The 19,842-nt window shown below is 44.7% G+C and overlaps 1 protein-coding gene across 1 annotated transcript; it reads right to left on the reverse strand.

Annotated features, from left to right (window-relative positions):
• Positions 1 to 1,707: 1,707 nt before the first annotated feature.
• npy2rl (neuropeptide Y receptor Y2, like) lies at positions 1,708 to 17,625 on the reverse strand. The gene is made up of 5 exons (XM_008296154.1): positions 17,470 to 17,625; positions 16,219 to 16,351; positions 7,956 to 8,121; positions 4,531 to 4,684; positions 1,708 to 2,307 (listed from the first exon to the last, which is right to left on the reverse strand). The coding sequence occupies exons 1-5, from the start codon at positions 17,623 to 17,625 to the stop codon at positions 1,708 to 1,710; spliced, it is 1,209 nt and encodes a 402-aa protein (XP_008294376.1).
• Positions 17,626 to 19,842: the final 2,217 nt, after the last annotated feature.

Raw genomic sequence — 19,842 nt, forward strand, 5'->3', positions numbered from 1 at the left:
AACACGATTTTACTGTTTGTTTTTTTTGTAAACATTTTGGCAGAACAAGTGACCGCTAACGTTTGCGCTGTTCAGTTCACAAAACTGTCACCGCTAGTTTATAGCTTTTATTTATTGTTTTCACTGATTTTATTTATCATCTCACGCTGGTGAGAGATGCTATTTAGCTGCTAGCTAACTCTGGTGCAGTTTTGCTGTGCTCTGCGTCAAACCAGCAAACTAAACTCCGGTAGGGATACAAACCAGGTGCCTGAAACGCCTCGTGTTGGATCTTTTCAAGGTGACTTTTCCGGATGTTCGAGCTCCTTAAACGTTTTGGAAGCTAACTGTTTCGGCCGCCACCAAGATCTCACGGCTACAGGTGAGGGTTGGGACTCAGATCGAGAGCTTTGCCTTTAAAATCAACGTGGAGTAAATGTGAGTTGGAGACGCGTGACTGGTGCGATCGATCGCAGCTTTAAACATACAGAAAAGTCTTCAGCTTCAGGGTTCCCTCGAGTCAGCAGGTGTCTGACGGAGGATTAAAGGTTCTCAGAGTCTGTTTGAAATCACACAAGCGCCTTAAAAGTTATAGTCGAAAAACTGACGTGTCCCTGTAATGAGCCTCATGAATTTCATCACGACGGATGACGTTTTAACGCCGTTTTCTTCATGACTTAGTGCCTCCTGCTGACGACCTTCAGTAACGAATCAAAGAGCGACACATGAAACAAAGCAGCTCTCCGATGCAAGAGTTCAAAATAACGAGCTTGTGCATCTTTAACAAGCCGAATCGGAGTCACGGCCAGACTTTGTGTCAAAAGAAAAGGGGTCAAACTGAACTAAATCAAAGATCCTGATGAACATTCGTGTGTGCTGATAGGTGTGGATCCTCCCTCTGCTGCTGCTTCGTTTGAGTTACCTTTTGCTCTGACATGCTGCCTCTTTATCCCACACTGATGCCTTCATCGCTCCTGCCCTCGTCTTTTATCCCTGCGTTCTCTGTTCCGTCCTTCACCTACCGACCGAACAAACCCGAATCATCTCGCTTTCCCATTTTAGCCGTAATGTCTTTTTTTTTTTTTCTGTTCCTCAATCCAACATAATGGACGTTAAACACACATTTTCATTCCGTAACACTGTCTGAGATTTCACAAAGCTTGCATCATGCATCCTCCGACAATCCCTGTTTTTTTTTTCCTTTAATATATATGCGTATATATATTTTTTGGCTATTCCTTTGACCTCTGCAAACATGACCCGCAATCCTTTATAAGCCACTCTGGGTTAAATGTATGAGCTAAATGCTTCACATGTGAAATGAAGACAGAGTAGAAGCCCTATTTTGACAAGATCAGACGGTTTCTCGTCCAGTTTTTTTCTTTGTTTGTTTGTTTGTTTTATGTTGCCATCAAGCGTCTTGGAAATTTTGTCAACCGAAACCAGATCGACTCCGTCACTCAAAGCTGGTGAAACGTCCCGCTGAGGTCGGACTGTGAGTCATTCACCAGCTCTTCTTCTACTAATCCCCTAATCGGCTCCCAAAAACGCTCTAATCTCCGTCGCCGGCTTCCTCTCGCTCTGTCGTTTCTGTCTCCTTGTGGAAATTCTTCTTCTTGCATCTTTTGTCTGCCTCGGGACAAAAGGTTTCCCGACAGTGACGTTTCAGCTCCTCCATCTTTGTCCCGTCGGCTCCACGATTCCTCCTCGCCGTCGGCATCACTTTTCTCAAACGTCGGTGGCGTTCAGGTGTGCCGACACCACATCCTGCGTTTCCAGGACGATCTTCTTCGCCCTCCCTCCTCCTCCTCCTCCTCCTCCTCCTCGCTTCCTGCCACCGACCGGGTGGATGCTGTCCAGCCGGCCGCCCCTCCCCCGCTCGCCGCCACGGCCGCACTTGAAGACGGCGAGGAAGGCGACGCGGTAGTTGCGGTTCATCCAGCCGTAGAGCAGCGGGTTGGCGAAGGTGGAGCACATGGCGACCACGTGGAAGACGGTGTAGAGCAGGCGGAAGTCGCGCATGTCCAGCACCGTGCTGTCGATGTCGGTGGCCAGCTGGAAGGCGTGGAAGGGCAGCCAGCTGACGGCGAACACCACCACCATGGTCACCAGCATCTTGGTGGTTTTGCGGCGCCGGCGGTGGCGCTCGGAGCCGGCGCTGCTGCCGCCGCCGCTCTCCGCCGGGCTGACGTGGCCGCGGAGTTTGGACCAGATGCGGGCGTAGGCGAAGGAGATGATGGACAGCGGGAGGAAGTACTGCAGGATCAGCATGGAGATGCTGTAGACGGTGCCGTCGGTGTTGTTCCCGGGCCACTTCTCCGTGCACACCTGCGACCAAGCGGAAAGGGGTGGTTAGCTTAGATACGCTATTCTCAGGTTAACGTTATTAATCCCGATGGAAACTGTTGTCCCAGATATTGCTCTGAAAAAAAAACAAATAGGAAGAAATGCAGCAGTCAGTGCCTAAAGGTGAAAGCAATAAGATTTAAGTACGACACGTGACAACGATGGCAATGATACTGATTATAGGTGATACTGAAATTAAATATTATGTTGCACCAAAAAAGTGAAATGAAATTGAAAACTGCACATATTTTCAATGTAGTGCATGAAAAGTGAAACATTGCACCTGACCAGAGTGTTGACGGTGACGCACTGCACTCAACGCTGAAATTGAAACTGAAACTACACCTGAGGGATGAAAAACATATCACACAGGTATCGTAAAGGGACCGCACAGGGATGCTGATTATGAATTGCTCTTTACGTCATCAGTTGGCAGCGCTACACATCAGATTATGCACAACGGACGTTTGTCCTGCGGATGTTCTTTTTGCAAACGCTGTCGATCCCAGTTTGCTTTAAACACCTGAACTCTGGACATCATCAACCTCTTCAGAGTCTCTGTCATGGTCCCGTTGCTGCTAAACTCCCACAATGCTCTCTGCTGCCAACATGAGCTGTAGTCTGAGTGACGCCTCCTCTGGTCTCTACAGGATTAAACAGTGAGAGGCTCCACCTGGTGGAACAACCAGGTACTACAGCTGGTGTACGATACATTTACTAAAACACATGCCGAACATACAGGTTTTCCTCATCTGTTGGACCCTCAGTACATCCTTCCCTCTACATTTGGACAGGGTTCTACTGGAGCTTTACGAGGTTCCACCTCCAGAACACTGAGGAACCGAGTGGAGGCAGAAATGCAGAGAGATTCAGTTGTCAAGCATCTAAACAGGATTGATTTTACTGGACTTTTTATACTTAAAGTGCAGGTTTTTTGTGAAAACGGGATCAGATTGGGGGCGAAAATACTCGATCGGGACGTCGCTGACTTTTTGAAAGTCAACCTTTAGTTCAGTTTTTAGTGTTTAACAGATTTAAAACAGGATGCAGCATCATCACAGAGGAAATGAAAGTGAAACGTGGAATAGCACAGGCGATACGGTGTCAAGCGAAGATTATTCTACTGTGTGAAGACAGATTGACGAGGCTGAAGAGGGCGTCTGAATGGAGGCGAGGACGGTTTGGAGAAGATTGGGAGGAGGTGAGGCATGAGAGAGACGAAGACTGATGGAAGTGAGCGGGGGCGGCGGCGAACAAGCAGGAAGATCAAAGAGGCCGATGAGAAGGAAGCACTCATTTGTTTGATTCCGAAATATTTCAGGAGTGAAAATAGACGCTTCATTTCATCCCAGGGTTCACACACAACTGTTTCTGTCTAAGCATCTCCGATTTGCTTGACACTGTTTCGTCGTATGAATGCTTAAGGTGGTATCTGTGCAGTGTAAGATTTGTTTATTAAATACTTTCTGAGATTTTAAAATTTGCCAGTCGACCCACTTTCATTTGAGGCTGTTTGAACAACATCATCTCAGGAAGATAAAAGCCTAAAATTTCCACTGTTGTTTCTCATCATGTCGTTGATTAAGAATCTGTCACGCTGGACGAGCAGATCAAAGAGTCTCTGATTACAAAAAAGCTCATGATGCTGCCACCACCATCAGACACGGAGGTGGCAGCATCATGCTCTGGAAAACCTGAAACCATCAGCAGAAGGTTGATCTTGGACACAGTTGGATGTTCCAACCAGACAATGAGCCCAAACACACATCAAAGTGGTGAAGAAATGGTTCCATCAGGCTGGAATGAAGGTTCTAGACTGGTCTCCCCAAAGTCCTGACTGGAACCATCCAGAACCTGTGGACTGATGAAGGAACAAGTCTGAGTCAGAAAGACGACAAGTTTATTTGAACTGCAGCGATTCTGTCCAGAGGAGTCAGAGATGGACCAGAAGCTGGTGGACGGAACCAGAAGAACCCGACTGAGGAGAACATGGACCTTTAACCAGACATTAACATTTATGTTCGTTTATTTATGACCCAACAGGTTTTGTCATGTTTCCAGAAGACCTTTAATAAATCTCTGAAAGAACCAAAATACAGGATTGTTTTAAAGTGACACCATCACAGAAGATTCAGAGTTCTAGGAGTCATTGGAAGCCCATCGCTGACATGATGTTCGTGGTCTGTACAGGTGTGGGTCACGTACCTGTATGGTGTGTCCAGGCTCCAGGTCGAAGGAGCCGTACTCTCTGAAGATGGCCAGAGGGCTGGCGAGGACGGCGCTCAACACCCAGGTCAGCGCTATCACCCCGAAACAAACGTCCTTACGCATCCGGGTGTCCAGGTGGTACACGATGCACCTGAAACACACGAGACAACACAACACTTCAGCTGCATCCACGGACAAGACAAGGAGGCGCCTTGACTTTCAGTGTGTCAACGCCAAGCAGTTTCTGGGTGTGTCATTCTTCACTATTTGACTTGTTCTGATTCATGTTTTTGTCCCATGTTGTTGCCGTTTTGTGCCTCATTTTGTGTCTTTTTGTTGTGTCTCCTATTTGCCGTTTCTTTTAGGTGAACTGATCCGGTTCGTTTCAGTTTCCTCTCCGTCTCTCTGTGAAAACACGCCTGCAACAAAACCACCAAAACGAACCGGTACAACCACGTGTTCCTCACGTTGTTCCCTTCCTTTCAAATGTCCCGAACACTTAGAGTCTGTCCAGATTCATACCTGCCACTGAGAGCGACTCGAATTTTCTTTGACTTTCTGAGATCAGAACAGGTCCGGGCTGCCTCCTGTTCTGCCCGACGACAGCGAGCTTTAGAGCCGATCCGACGGGTCTCGGCGGTCTCCTGCCTGTTGGCTGTTGTGCAGATTAATGAAAAGATGCTTTTAGCGCTGACGGTCCCCGCTGATGCAGAAACCTGAGAGGAAGCTGGACTGAATGTTAAACTGCTGAGGAGCTGCCCTGAAGCTTTGGACAAAGCACCTGGACGGTTTTCACTCCTCATATCTGAAATAAAACGCTGGAGTTAGTATAAATCACATTCATGTCGACAGCGTTCATTTGCACGGTGAACCAGCTTCGTCTGGGCGACACTCTGTTCACGTTCGCTGTAACAGGTGACGATGCGTTTCAGCAGCAGGACGAACGGTTCCTTAACGAGGCAGCTCGTCATGTTGACTGTGAGCTGTGATTAAAAGCAACGTGTCGAGTCAATAACGCTGATCAAAGCCCGCATTACATTCAGAGTGTTATCGAGTCGCTCCGTCGACTACATCCATCACATCCAAGAGTCTAACAGGAAAGCCGTCGGCTGCAGTTCAGTCCAGGGAAGTATTACGTCGTGTTGACTTCGCTGTAGGGCTGATGTTATGCATTAAAGATTCAGAATTAGCTGTTAGCAGTTGTGATGCATGTTTATCACTGGACAAGTCAGACACTGAAGAAAACCTTAGATCTTAAAGTATAAAGAAGGTTTTTTCCTAAATGAATTCTGGGATCTTTACTGCAGCGGACATCGTAGATAATCGACTGTAAAGTCTGAGTTCTGCTCAGTTTAAAACATGTCTGGATAGATTTATAAAAGAGTCAAAAACATCTCACAGCAACTTGACTTATCAGTTCTGGTGACGTAGACAGTTGTATTGATCACATGTTCTCAGCTTCATGGCCTCCTAACGTCTCCTGAGTGGTTCTGATTGACTCTAGCTGCTGACTCCTCTGATCCAGCTTCAACAGAACCGTCTGAGGAGCTGAGGAGCAAAGATCTGGAGAAGAACATCAGTGACTGGAACCAGTCAGAAAGTCACTTTTAAAGAAGCTTCAGATCCAGAACCATCAGCGTGTCAGAATAAAGTTCATGGTCCAGTTGTGTTACTGCCACCATCAGGAAGGAAACACAAACTAGCAGCTGCTGCTGAGAGACGACTGGTCAGGATGGTCAAGAGTCAACCAGGAAGCAGGAGAAAGCAGCTCTGGATGGACCAGAAGCTGGTGGACGGAACCAGAAGAACCCGACTGAGGAGAACATGGACCTTTAACCAGATGTTAGCATTTCTGTGTGTTTATTTATGACCCAACAGATTCGACCAATCAGTGAAAACTCAGAGTTACAGGAGACTGATTGGTTCTCCTTTACAAGCGTCTCTAAAGTTTTGTCTCAGAAAACTAGAAAGTCAGAACAAAGGCTGTTGTTTACCTCAGATCTTTAAATATATATATTTATGTGGACTTTTAATTCGTCAGGAACCATCTGCCAGAAACATTCTACGTCCCCGGACAGACGGAGACCAAAGACAGGAACAGCGACAGCAGACTGTGACCGAATACGTAAATAGCAGATGGTTTTTTTTGTTATTTAAGGGATGAATATTTAACGTCCGACTCTCCGGCGGCGGCTGCAGGTCGCCGTCGTTAGAATCCACCAACACGGGAGGAAGTCGTGTAAACAAGTCGTGTTTCACGCAGACCTCTGAACGCCGACACGACCGTGAATCCTCGTCCTCTTTTCCTGAGAGTCAGGATGAAAAACGATCCGATGTTCTATCGGTTCTGTCGTTTAGCTGCTGGTGTCGGATGATGCCGAGCGTTTGCAGCTAATTCATCACAGTGAAGTCTGAATGCCCCATAATCCAGTCAGAGGAAGAACAAAGAGACTTTTCCTGCAGTGTTTCACAATAAAGTTCTATGTTTAGTTTTGTGTTGTTGTAATACGTTGTTTTTACTGCTTTTAATCAGAGAAAACGTCACAAACGTACAGATTGTCCAGTGCTTCCAAGAAAATGATGCATATTAAGAGAAAATGGCTTAAATTTTACAGATTTTGTCACAAATGCAGACGATATTTATTAAAATCACAGAAAAAAAAAGAATTAACTTACAAACAGGTCAAAACTGTGAATGACGTCTACATCAAACTGCGATTAATTTCCTGTTTTAATGGATTTAAATCAGAGAAAAATAAAAAATATTAGCAGATAATTGGTGACGTGGTTTCGCTTGTTGCTCCACGTCTATCCGGTTGTTGTGCAGACGCTTAATAACGAGTTTTGCATCCGAAAGGACGAGTCAAAGGTCCCACATTGGGCCTTTTATTGAGTCTTACGCGTTTCCAGAACGTTTCTTTCAGCGTTTCTGCTCAATATGTTTAGTTGTAGCCCAGTTTGGGATTATTTTCAACAACCTATTTCTGATAAAACCCAGTTCCCAGCAGGACTCCAGGTTTCAGCGTACAACTCGACAAAGACGTCGCCGCGTTCGTTCTGCTGCCACGAGCTGTTTCCAACAAAGATCGCGGTTTAATTTGAATTTAAGTAAAATTAGAGTCGTGGGATTGTTCAGTCAGATAATACGCCGTCATCCTGATTGGTGACATTAAATGTCATGTCGGAGTCACAATCCAAGGCTGTCGCTATGTTAAGGCTGTTTTTATGGGTTCTGTTGGTTTTTTCCTGAGAACCTGTCGGTAACAGGTTTAGGATTGTTAAGGGTCGATTATCGAGTCCCGACTGTATTTGAAGTGTCAAAAAACTCAATCTGATTCAACTTTCTTGCGACCTGAACCATCCTCCAACGTTTGCGTAAAAACCTTCCCCCCAGGATCGGAGGAAGCGGGAGCTCCGCCCACCTGTGGCGGTCCAGGGCGATGACGTTGAGCGTCACCGTGGAGACGTGCACGGCGAGGCCCTGAGCGTACGGCAGCAGGAAGCACAGCGTCCCGCCGAACTTCCACTCGCCCTGCAGGGTGTAGACGAGGGTGAAGGGGAGGCACAGGGTGTTGACCAGCAGGTCGGCTGCAGGAAACAAGAAGAGACAAACACAGCGTCAGCGTTTCTCTGATCTGAGTCTGTACAACATCGCCGTCTCTGTTTCATTGTTTTTCTGCTTCTGCAACGAGGAAAGTTCAACAAAAACATTTTTCATTTTTCTGACAAAGCGTTTTGTTCGGCCGCCGAACGTCTCAACCAGCTGCAGGTATTTGGCGCCTTTTGAAAGAAAAATGATGTAAAAGGAGGACGTTTATCAGATTTTTGGCAAAACTCGTGATTTGTGTTGAATCCCAGAAGAAACCCAGAATATCAGTTTTGGGTTAAATGACTTTAAAAAAATGCTGGAAACCAAATAAAATCCAACCTGGAGGCAAAACCCTCAAATCTGCCGGCAGGTTTAAAGGAAAGACTTGATTCATCGACACAGAAACGGTAAAAACTGAAAGATTCATCAAAGTTTTCTCTTTTGAGCTTTTTTCAGTGGGAAAAAAAAAAAAAAAAAGTTGTGATATTTAATGTCTGGGTTACAAATGCACCAAAAATAAATCGTTTGCACCAAATAAAGTCTAAACTTTTGCACTCCGTCATGCAACCGGGAAGTCGTGACCAAGTCAGAGAGAAAGAAATGACAGAAAACAACAAACAACAGACGCAAAATCAACCCGAATGAGACACAAAATTAAAAAACGAGACAGAACGCCGTAAAACAACACAAATGAGACGCAACACAGCAAGAAAGGACACACAAAGGCAACAAAAGACCCACACAAACCTACAGAAATGAGACAGAAAGTGACTAAAATGAAACCAGACAGTAAACAACCAGAACCAGACATCGAATGATGAGGAGACAAACAAAACAACACGAAGGTGACACGAAACAACAAAATCAAAAAACACGACACGATGAGACAAAAAAAAAAACTGACACCAAATGACAAATGAGACACAAAAACAGGACAAAAATGACCAAACAAAGCCGGACACGAAACAACCCACAAGTCACAAAACGACAGAAATGAAACCAAACAACATAAAACAGTAAAAAAAAACAAAAACAAGACAGAAACGAGACAGGAAATGACGACATTGCCATAACGAGCCTCCACGTCTCCGTCACACGGCGAAGCGTCTGGATTCACAAAGACACAAAAGACGACACACAGCTTATCTTGTAGCTGTGAGATCCTATCTCCTCTGATCGGATCCACGCTGTTCTCTCAGATTACACTTTCAATCCGGCGGCACTTCAGCTGCAGAGCTTCTTCAGACATCATCCAGCAGCTGCTCAGCACCACTCGCTGGATCTGAACCTGGACCAGCAGCTCCTCCACAAGCTCTCCAGAGGTCGAATTAAAAACCAGCTGCTCAGATTCATCGTGTTGAAAACTCACGACTGAGATTCTGATCTTTGCTCGTGTCCACCTTTACCTCCATTCTTCATCTGTGGAACGCCCCAAACATCTTCTGCTGGCTTCAAGTCAGGACAAAACCAGTTTATCCTCAGACAGTCATGGAGCAGCCCCACATCATGATGCTGCCACCTCCATGCATCCACTGTGGTGGTCCTGGTCAGGTCCACACCAAACATCTGGACTCCATGTGAGCCCAACACATTGATCTCCATCTGACCAGAGGATGTTCTCCAGCATCCATCAGGCTTCTGTTCATGTTCTCTGGTGAACTTTGATGTGGAAGTTTAGCTGTGAGCAGCAGCAGTTCACTGATCTTCTGGATCCTTCTCCATCTTTGTCCAGTCTCTCAGTCAGATGTTTCTCCTCCTCTGTTCAGGTCTTCTCCACGTCGGGTCATTTTAGATCAAATTTAGAATCATTTAGACAAAACTCTGAGTCTCTTTGGACCATTTTTACTTGTTTTTGGACAGATCCTGTCATTCTGGGTAGATCGTATAGATAGACACCGTCCATGGGTCCAGAACTCAGAAGGTTCTGCTGCTCTCAGCTCGTTGTAGATCCATGTTCATGCAGGTGGACTGATGGGAACCACAGCTGAGTTTCACAGCTTTGCCAACGAGTCATTCTGAACCATTTCCAGCCCTTTCTGAGCAGCTTTAGAGTAGCTGTGGACACGTTTCTGTTTTATGAACCCTTTTAGAACAACTCGTCTTCGGAAAGTCTCACAATCCCATTTTTCAGGTCATCTGCTCAGACACAGTCCAGAGGTCCAGAACTGCTCATTGTAGAACCACGTCCGTGCTCTTGGACTGATTAGAAACCACAGCTGGACTCGGTTTAGTTGGGTCAGCTTTGGGTTTTCATCGTCGTCTTTACTGGAGGAGAAACTCTCCTGTTCTGCCTGGACATTGGTATAAATCAGAAGCCTGAACATCATGAGTCACATCTGCCGTCTCAGGCCGGACGCCACAGACGGACTCTAAAACCACGTCTTCATGTTTTGAATCCTCTACATTCACCGTGACCCAAGAGCAGCCCAGATGGACTGCAGTAGACCTCCATCCAGGCCCGGTACAGAGGAGCCTGACTCACTCCCTCCTTACGTCTGCTCCCATCAGCTCACGGAGTCGAGTCATCCGAGGACGAAACAGCTGGTGAGCGGCGCCACATCTGGATCAGACCGACGACCAGCCTGAGCGGTCCGATCTGGCAGCGCCGCTGTCTGGTTCCCCCGCCGCGGGCTCGCTAGTCGCTGCCGTTCAGAAACAGCACAAACTACACATTGAACATTTATCGTCGTTTTGGGCGTTCTGTGTCCAGTTTGGGTGGTTCTGCTTCTCATTTCTGTCCATTTGTCTTTGTTTTGTCACTATTTTCTCTCATTTTGTGTCATGTTTTGGGTGTTCTGTCTCGTCTCGCGGCTTATTGGATCGTCTAAACCGGATCAGGAGCGTCAGCAGCTCTCGTCAATCAGAACCACTGAGGAGACGTCGGAGGTCGTGAAACACAAACTGACGCCTCTCAGAGCTTCTGCTACCTGCAGGACGTCTCTTCATAGCTTCAGAGTCGAGGATTTCTTCGGTCACAAACCGAGACGTGGAGCGTTGGACCTCATCCGAGCTGCTGTCTGTGGAGTGTCACTGGTCCCTCCGTCGGCTCTGACGGACCGACAGGATGTCAGCAGTCCCGCCTTCCACGTCCAATCAGATGCGAGCGGAGCCCGGCGGCCGTCGGACCGGAGCCTCTGAACTCGTCGTGCCAGATCGCGTCAGGCCTCCCGCCGAGCCTCGCGTCGCCCCCAGACTTTGGCCTTCTGCCGCCTGTGAAGCTTCGGGCCAAAGAGAACCGAGCCGAACGCAGACGGAAACATGAATCAGCCGCATGCAGCGAGCCAGAGGCGGAGAACAGAGAATCTGAGATGAAGACATGAAACGGAGCGGTGGCGCCGAGGGAGGCTCTCACTCAGCCGCTGATGGGATTCTGAGTGAGGTTCTGTAAGTGGTGGACCAGAACCCAGAGGTTCTGTGACGGGACAACTTTCACAGCATTCATTTGTGACTCAGGCGATCGCTGGAGGTGTTTGAGTGGAAACGAGCTGATGTCTGCGTCCACAAGCCGTCGCTGTGGAACACCTCCAACGGACCAGAGCACGACGTTCTGCTGCAGAACCCGTCAAGCCTCCGAACCGCGCTGTCGACGAGAAAATTCATCGAAATCAAACAGGAAGTGTCCCAGACGTGACCAAACAGCGTCAGAGAGACAGAAAACCGCCGCAAGGTCACAAAAAAACCCACAAAGAGAAGCAAAATGAGCACAAAGCGACAGAAAAAGAACAAAAAACATCCGAACCAGACGAAATGATGACAAAGAGCCGCAAAATGATGAAAATCAGACAGGAAATGACAAAAAAAAACCTAAAAAGGCACAAAATTAACACCCCGAGGTCACAAAAACGACCACAAAGAGAAGCAAAATGAGCACAAAGCGACAGAAACTAGACATTATCAGACACAAAAAAACTCCAAAAGCAACAAACTGACAAGAATGAGCAGCAAAATGACAAAAGTCAGACACAAAACGTCTTAAATGTGACACAAAACAACCACAAAAATGGTAAAAACTTTCCCAAAGACAACACAAAGAGACGCAAAAGGACCAAACTGGGACAAAACCATCCAGACAAACAGACAGAATGACGACAACGAGGCGCAAAACGATGAAAATCAGACAAAAAAAAAACACAAAACGACACCAATGAGACACAAAACAAGTGTTTTCATGACTTTAGTGTCATTTTTTTCTTTTTCTTCGTCTACTTTTTGTGTCGACGTGTATTTTGGGGAAATCTTTGGACATTTATGTCGTTTTTTTGCATCTTTCACCAGTTTTATGTCTTTTTGTTTCACTTTTGCATAATTATCTGTATTTTTTCTGCCTGTAGTTTTGGACTTTTGTGTCATTTAATTCACCTTTTCCTCTCACTGTGTTATTTATTGGTCTTATTAGAGATCTTTTGTGCTGTTTTCACATCCTAACAGTGTCGTTGCTGTTTTTTTTTTTCACTCTGAGCAGGTCGGTTTCACGTCTTCTCGTCTTTTTTATCATTTTGTTTTTCGTCTTTGGACTTTTGTGTCATTCGATGCGTCTCCTGCTGCCTTTACGAGCTGGTTTTCCATCTTTTGTCTGTAATTTGTGACACTTCTGCGTCTTTTTGTGCGTCTCTGTCTCGTCTTGCAGCACAACGTCGTCTCTGAGCACCGACGGCGACACGAAGCAGAACCGAAGGCCGGCCCGTCTGCTCGTCACAGGCTCAGATTCGGGGGAATTGAACCGACAACTTTGTGCCCGCCGTCCTTCTACCTTCCTGCACATTTCACATCGCATCAATCCGCCTCCGCCGCCGCTCACATTTCACTCGGCTTCGCTCGGCTGCTTTTCAGGCCTCGACACACGAAACAAAAGCTCCTGTTCATCCTCCTGCTTCCATCTGCAGCTCCTCGTACAGCCTCTGATATCTGACAGAACGTGACGGGAAAGACGTCCAGCAACCAGCCAGAACAAACATAACAGAAAACTCCTGATTCAGTCTCCATCCCAAATGGAGCAGAAACAACCACCAAGAGACACACAGTGGCTGACGACTGAACAAACAGTGAAGCAGAGACGCAAAACAATTAAAATAAAATGACAAAATGGGACAAAAAAAACAACCACGAAGAGATAAAATGGCAGCAAAGACATGCAAAATGGCTAAAATCAGGCACAAAGCATCTTAAATGTCACAAAAACAGCCATAAAAAGACACTAAATGTCTGAAATGTGGCACAAAGCAATCAAAATAGACAAAAAAATGACGACAAAAACATGCAAAATGAACAGAAAAAGCCACAAAATGGCAACAAAGACGTGCAAAATGTCTGAAATGTGGCACAAAGCAATCAAAATAGACAAAAAAACAACCATAAAAATGTGCAAAATGACCGGAAACTGAACAAATAGTGAAGAAGAGACGCAAAACAATTAAATGCATAAAATAAAAACGACAAAACGGGACAAACAAACAAACAAACATAAAGAGATAAAACTGCAGCAAAATGATGCCAAATGGCTAAAATGTGTTAAAAACTGCCATGAAGTGACACTGAATGTCTGAAATGTGGCACAAAAACAACCAAAGTAGATAAAAAATAAAAAATAAAAACCTGCAAAATGACCATAAAGATGCAAAATCTTAAAATCAGACACAAAACAGTCCCTGTGAGACTCTAAACCAGACGGTGGCGCTCGATTGATTTTTATTTTCTGCATCTTTTTACATCTTCTGTTTAATTTTGCGTCTTCGTCTCGTCGTTGGACTTTGTGTCGTTCTGACTGAGTCCTGCTGAGCTTGGGCTCTCTTTTCCTTTTGCGTCCCAGAACCCGGACCTCGGACCGATCTGCTGCAGCGTCTCTGAGGCGGTGAATCGTGCACCAGCGTGACATTTACAGACGGAGGAGGCGCTTTCACGCCGTCGCTCATTAGGAACAAATACAGTCGAGGCGAGATCGGCCGCCGTGTGTCGCAGCAGATGACGGTCGGACGTCTGTTGTCGCTGAAGTTCTGCCTGATGTTTGGGATCGACGCTCTGCGGCTCATTACAGACTCACAGTTCGGTCCGTTACACCGACGGACTTTCTGTCGTAGCCAAAGAGCTGCGAATGCCACAGCGGCCCACATGAAACCACATCGATGCTGGACGCCGTCCCATGAACGCCTCCGCCGGGCCGACAACTAAGATCTAGAAAACACTCTGTGATGAATGTTTGAGTGATTTTATGTTCTGAAAATTCTCTAAACGCCTCCCGTGTGAAGCCATTTTAAAGGTTCCACATGTCCAGAAGTCCCAGAGCCATGAAATGTGGACCAGACAGAACGGATCCAAACCATCAAACGGCTCCAGCAGACCACACATTTCTGATCAGTGGCCCTTGGATATGGGAAAAAAAAAAAAAAAAAGTGCAATATTTAGAAAGTTCATCTGAGTAGATATCTATGGATCCATGGTTCTACTAGAACCCGGTCTCTGGTCGACTGGTCACCAACTGTTGAGGCTCTAACATCAGTAGAATCTAAAGATAACATCCAAAAATCACAAGAAAATGACTTGAAATGTGCCAAAAATGACATAAAAGACGTCCACGGTAACTTAAAGACCCTCCCAAATGACTTGAAACCGGTCCAAAGGTACAAAAAAATGTCCAAATGAACTTAAAAAAACGAGAATAGAAATCAAAAATTCAATAAAAGTGACTTAAATGGCTCAAACGTTGTCCAAACAACGCTTCACCTTCTCACGTTTCCTCCCTTTTCCAAAGGTTTGTGCAAAACATTCACACTTTGGCTGGTGTTGATCCAGAAGGTTCCTGTCAGTGTCTATCTATGGATGGATCCATGGTTCTCCAACTGTTGAGGCTCTAACATCAGCAGAACCTGATGACGAGGTTCAAGTTTTCTGTTATGTTGACTTGAAATCCGTCCGAATCGACCCGGTGTGGTCCAAAATTCACAGAAGTCGTCCAAAATGTCAACAATAAATACGTATAATTTGAGGAAATGTGAACCTAAACCTCCAGTTTTTGGTTATTTTGTCTTTAAATCTGTCCAGAGTGACTCAGAAAGAGTCCAGAATTACTTGAAATGTCAATAATAAATACGAATTGGTCTCTTAAAACGGAAAAAATAAAGATATTGTTCCTGTAAGTGTACATACATGGGTGGATCCAGACAAGGTTCCAAGATTTTGATAATTTGACTTGAAACTTGTCCAAAATTCAACAAAATCGGTCCAAAAAAATTCGCTAAAATTAAACAAAACTCGTCATAAATGAGTCAAAATTGTACAAAGTGACTCAAAAAGTGTCCAAAACCAATAAAAGTGTGACAAAAACAAGTCATTTCTGACCCTTCAGAACAGAAGAAACATCTCCAACCAGGCTGGCGCTGATCCAGAAAGCTCCCGTCAGTGTCCGTCTATGGATGGATCCATGGTTCTACATCAGCAGAACCTGATGTGGTGAAGCTGGACCAGACGAGGTTCCAGTTTGTTTAGACTAAATGTTGACGTGGACCATTGGTAGGAACCAGAACCTGGACTTCACCGGTTCCAGACGTTGTGTATTTTTCAGCTGCTCTACAGATTTAATCGGACCGACGGCGTTCTGTTTATCCTCGTTTTACGGTTGGGATCCTCCAGAACAGTTCATTTACAAACATGTTAGCTTAGCAACGAACAATATCTCAGAGTGTTTAAACATGAACACGTCTTTCTCGCTGCCTCCAACCGGCATGTCGACTCATTAAATCTTCACGTGCTGCGATTAAAATGAAAGAAACAAACCGACTCCAAAACAATCAATCAGCAGAAGCCTTAACGAGCCGGGAATTCCCAGCAGCAACGTGTTAATTCTTAATTAAAAAGTTGGGATTTGGTTCCTCCATGAAACGCAGCAGATGATTGTGTTAACGAGGGCACACGAGTCGCGTTTGATCTTCTCCCGTTCTCGGATTAAAAATGCATTCGGCTCATCAACCCAAATCGAGTCGAGTTAGCGGACGTCTGAACGCCTCCGAGGGTTCTTCTGCTCCTGCTAACGCGCTAACGTCGTCACGGTTTGGTGAAAACAAACCCCAAAAAAAGCACTCATTGGAAGACGCTCAGCGACGTACCGACAGCCAGGTTGGCGATGAAGAAGTTGGTGACGGTGCGAAGCGTCTTGAAGCGGTAGATGACGTAGATGACCAGGGAGTTGCCCAGGACGCCCAGCACGATGATGGTGCTGTAGGCCAGGATCAGCACCACCTGGAAACAAGCAGACGACAGTTCGTTTAGAGGCTTTCAGCTTCCCGTTTGATAGCTAATGGTGTTAGCAGGCTAGTCAGCAATCGGTGGCTCAGCTAGCTACCGACATCCATCAGAAATCGGCACTGTTAGCGATTCTACCGAGGACTTTGTTAGAATAGTGCTACTGTACGCTCCCTACCAATGAGGTCCAGGTTAACGACGGTTCTGTTTCTGGAGAGACGTTTCGCAGCCGAGTGTTGATTTTTTTTTTTTCATGTTGCACCACAAGCTAATTAAATTCACCTCCACTGCATCGACGACGTTTCAGAGTCAGACATGTGTAATTAGATCGAAACGAAACGAGAAGCCTTTTAGCTAATCTGTTTTCTCTTTTGGTAATTTGGATAAAACGTCTTTTTTTTGTGATTTCGATGAAAAAGATTCACCTGAAGCTCCGTGAAACACAGAGAATACCGTTCATTATCATTAATATTATTAGTGACTACAACAAACTGTAATCCTCTTGTCACGGTAAGAGGCTCCATCTGGTGGTGTAACCTGGTACTGCAGCTGATCCACAACACTTGAAACGCTGTATTGCCTAAAAAGTGGTATCAGCAGGGAGTAAATATTACATGATTTCGATTGGATTGGGGGAGAAACATACTGAATCGGGACATTTCTGATATTCACTGACCCAACTAAACTCTTTCGAGTAGCTCGTAGCTTTAGCATCAGTAGTGTTTTCCATGTGAGTTGTCTTATTTACTGCCACTCCTTGGCGAGGTGTTGGCTTCAAGCAGCACAGTTGAAAACGTAGCAATCCTTGATAAGTGAGAATAGAGTGTTGCGTCACAGATGATCACCACGTTAGCTTACCGCGTTAATTAGCGCGACACAAAATGCAGATCAGGATGCTTTCCAAATGTTTTTGTGATGGAGTAAAAGTAGAATCGATTAGACTGGATAATGGGTGGCAGAGGAACGGGAGCAGCACCGTGTTAACGCTGAGCCGATGTTCAAACGCCTACATAACGCAAACATAACAGAATCCATCCATCTCCCACCAACGTGAAGCTCGGTGGCCGTTAATCAACCCTAAAAGGCTCCAAAGCGAATGGAAATGAGATCTCTACCTGCACGCTCAGCAGCCTAATGGGGTCCTCCGGAAAATTCACGCCCGGAGGAACGGCGCTGGCGTTCGGGTCGTAGTCATCATCAGGCGGCAGCGGCGGCGGAGGCAGGAGGCGATGCACTTCCTGTGTGGTGTTGACTGAGCTGAGGGCCTCCATGTCCGATCATACGCGTTCAGCCGCCATTTTACAGACTCACATTTACAGCCTGTAAGACGACAGGGAAACAAAAATATGGGTAAATATCGGGAATGAAGAGCAATGAAAGGTATAGACACGGCTACATCTCCAACAGACACATCAACATGGGCGTCCATTGGTTTTATCTTCATCTCGACCATCGCCTGAGGAAAAATATTTGGTATTTTTAACCCTAAATTCTTCTTTTTTATTTTTTTTTTTTATTTCTCTCTTTTTTTCTTTTTTTTTTTTACCAGCTCGTCACTAACTGGAATTCATACCTGAGGGATCTAAAGACTTAGCTACAGCTAACAACTATTTATTACATTTAGCCTCTCATTGCAACCATTTATTCAACTTTATGTCATATTTAGTCGAAAGATAATGGATTTACGTTTAAGCTAAAATTCATAATTAGCTTTAAAAATTAAAAAATATAATGCCTAAAGTGATAGCTGGCTAAAAGTAAATGGTTAGCTAAATGTAATGCTTTGAGTGGTTTAGCGACTAGCAAAAAAGTTGAGCTAATCACTGCTAATAATGGAGAGAATGTTAGCTAAAAGCAATTGTATGCGAAATGTGGGGCAAATGTAATGAATAAATGGTTAGCAATACTCTAAATAGTTTAGCAAAAATTAGTTAGCTAAAAGTTTTAGGCTGAAAGTCATAACTAGCCAAAAGTAACTGTTAGCTAACTGTAACTGTTTAGCTGGTTTAGCTAGTAGTAGTACATGGTTTCCTAAAGGTGTAAATTAGCTACAATAAAAAAAAAGAGAAACTATTAGCTAAAACTAATAGTTAGCTGAAAGTGATAGCAAAGAAAAACAAAAAACAAACAAAACAAAAAAAAACAACCAGTAATTTGTTAGCTAAAAGTAAAAAGTTTGAGCTCAAAGCAATATCTGAAGCTGAACATGATAGCTCGCTAAAGGTCGCTGATCAATGGTTAGCTAGCTGTAATGCTATAAACAATTCAGATTATAATGATAGTTTGCAAAACATCTGAATTAGCTACAAATAATATAGTATATAATAAAATATAATATAGATATCATTAGCTAAATGTAGTAGCTAAAAGCTAATCAATACATGGCTAGCTACAACTAATGGATTCAAGTTTTAGTTAATGGCTATCTAAGTGAAACGCGTTAAATGGTTTAGCTAATAGTAATAAATAGCTGAAAGTAACGGATTCAATTTTTTAGCTAAAAATAAGCTAGTGGAAAGTGATGGTTAGCTAAAGCTAATACTTATAGCATGTAAAAGTAATGGTTTTTTTAGTCTGCTAAAAAAAAAAAACAAAAAAAAAAAAACGGTGCAACCTCAGTTTGAAATAGTTAGCTGAATATTTTTATAAACATTATCATAACTAGATTAACCGTTATGCTAAAAGTAATGAATAAAAAGTTGCTACAGCTAATGAACAACAGTTAAAAAATTATAGATAAATTATATTTATAGGCAACAGAAAACATCTAGATTCTAAATTCAAACATCAGTATATCAGAAATGAGTCTTTATTTGCAATTCGACATCACAAACATGAATAATGACCACATTCATTTAAACATATACAGAACAAAATGAGCACTTTGATGCATATATTTTTATGTTTTGGTGATTTTTAAATCTTTCATAAACCTTCATTAAATCCGCGAATAATAAAAATAACAACAGACCCGTTTGGACTTAGCTTTTACGCACAAACACGCGACAGATCATCGGGTCAAAGCAGGAGACTCGCGGCTCTTCTCGACTCCACACTGAACCAGGTCACCATCAGAACCCCACCTGCCGGGCTCCTGGTAATCCCTCCACCTGCAGCTCAGCGTGGACCAGCGAGACCAGATTACCGACTAAAGCAGATCATCAGATAATCTGCTGATCATCGCCCGACATTCGTGTTGAGATTAATTTTCAAAAAGACCTCTGGCTGTGCGGTAATTACGTATTTTCAGAACCAATCTTGGACCTGTGACGGACCGAGCGGTGGACTGCAGCTCTGACAGTAGCTGCTATCACTGCTCTGAGCCGTTGGGCGACGCTGCCAACATCCATAACGGCGCTAAAAATAAATAACGAGAGTCAAGCTTGAGCTGATTCAGAGCGCGTGGGCGAAGAGAAGGTCTGAGATCCAGCAAAGTTTCAGCAAATTATTCCTGGACTTTGTGTGCGAGCCACAGAATGCTCTTTTTG

This window comes from Stegastes partitus, unplaced genomic scaffold, assembly GCF_000690725.1.
Source record: "Stegastes partitus isolate 25-593 unplaced genomic scaffold, Stegastes_partitus-1.0.2 Scaffold1104, whole genome shotgun sequence".
NCBI classification, from domain to species: Eukaryota; Metazoa; Chordata; class Actinopteri; family Pomacentridae; genus Stegastes; species Stegastes partitus.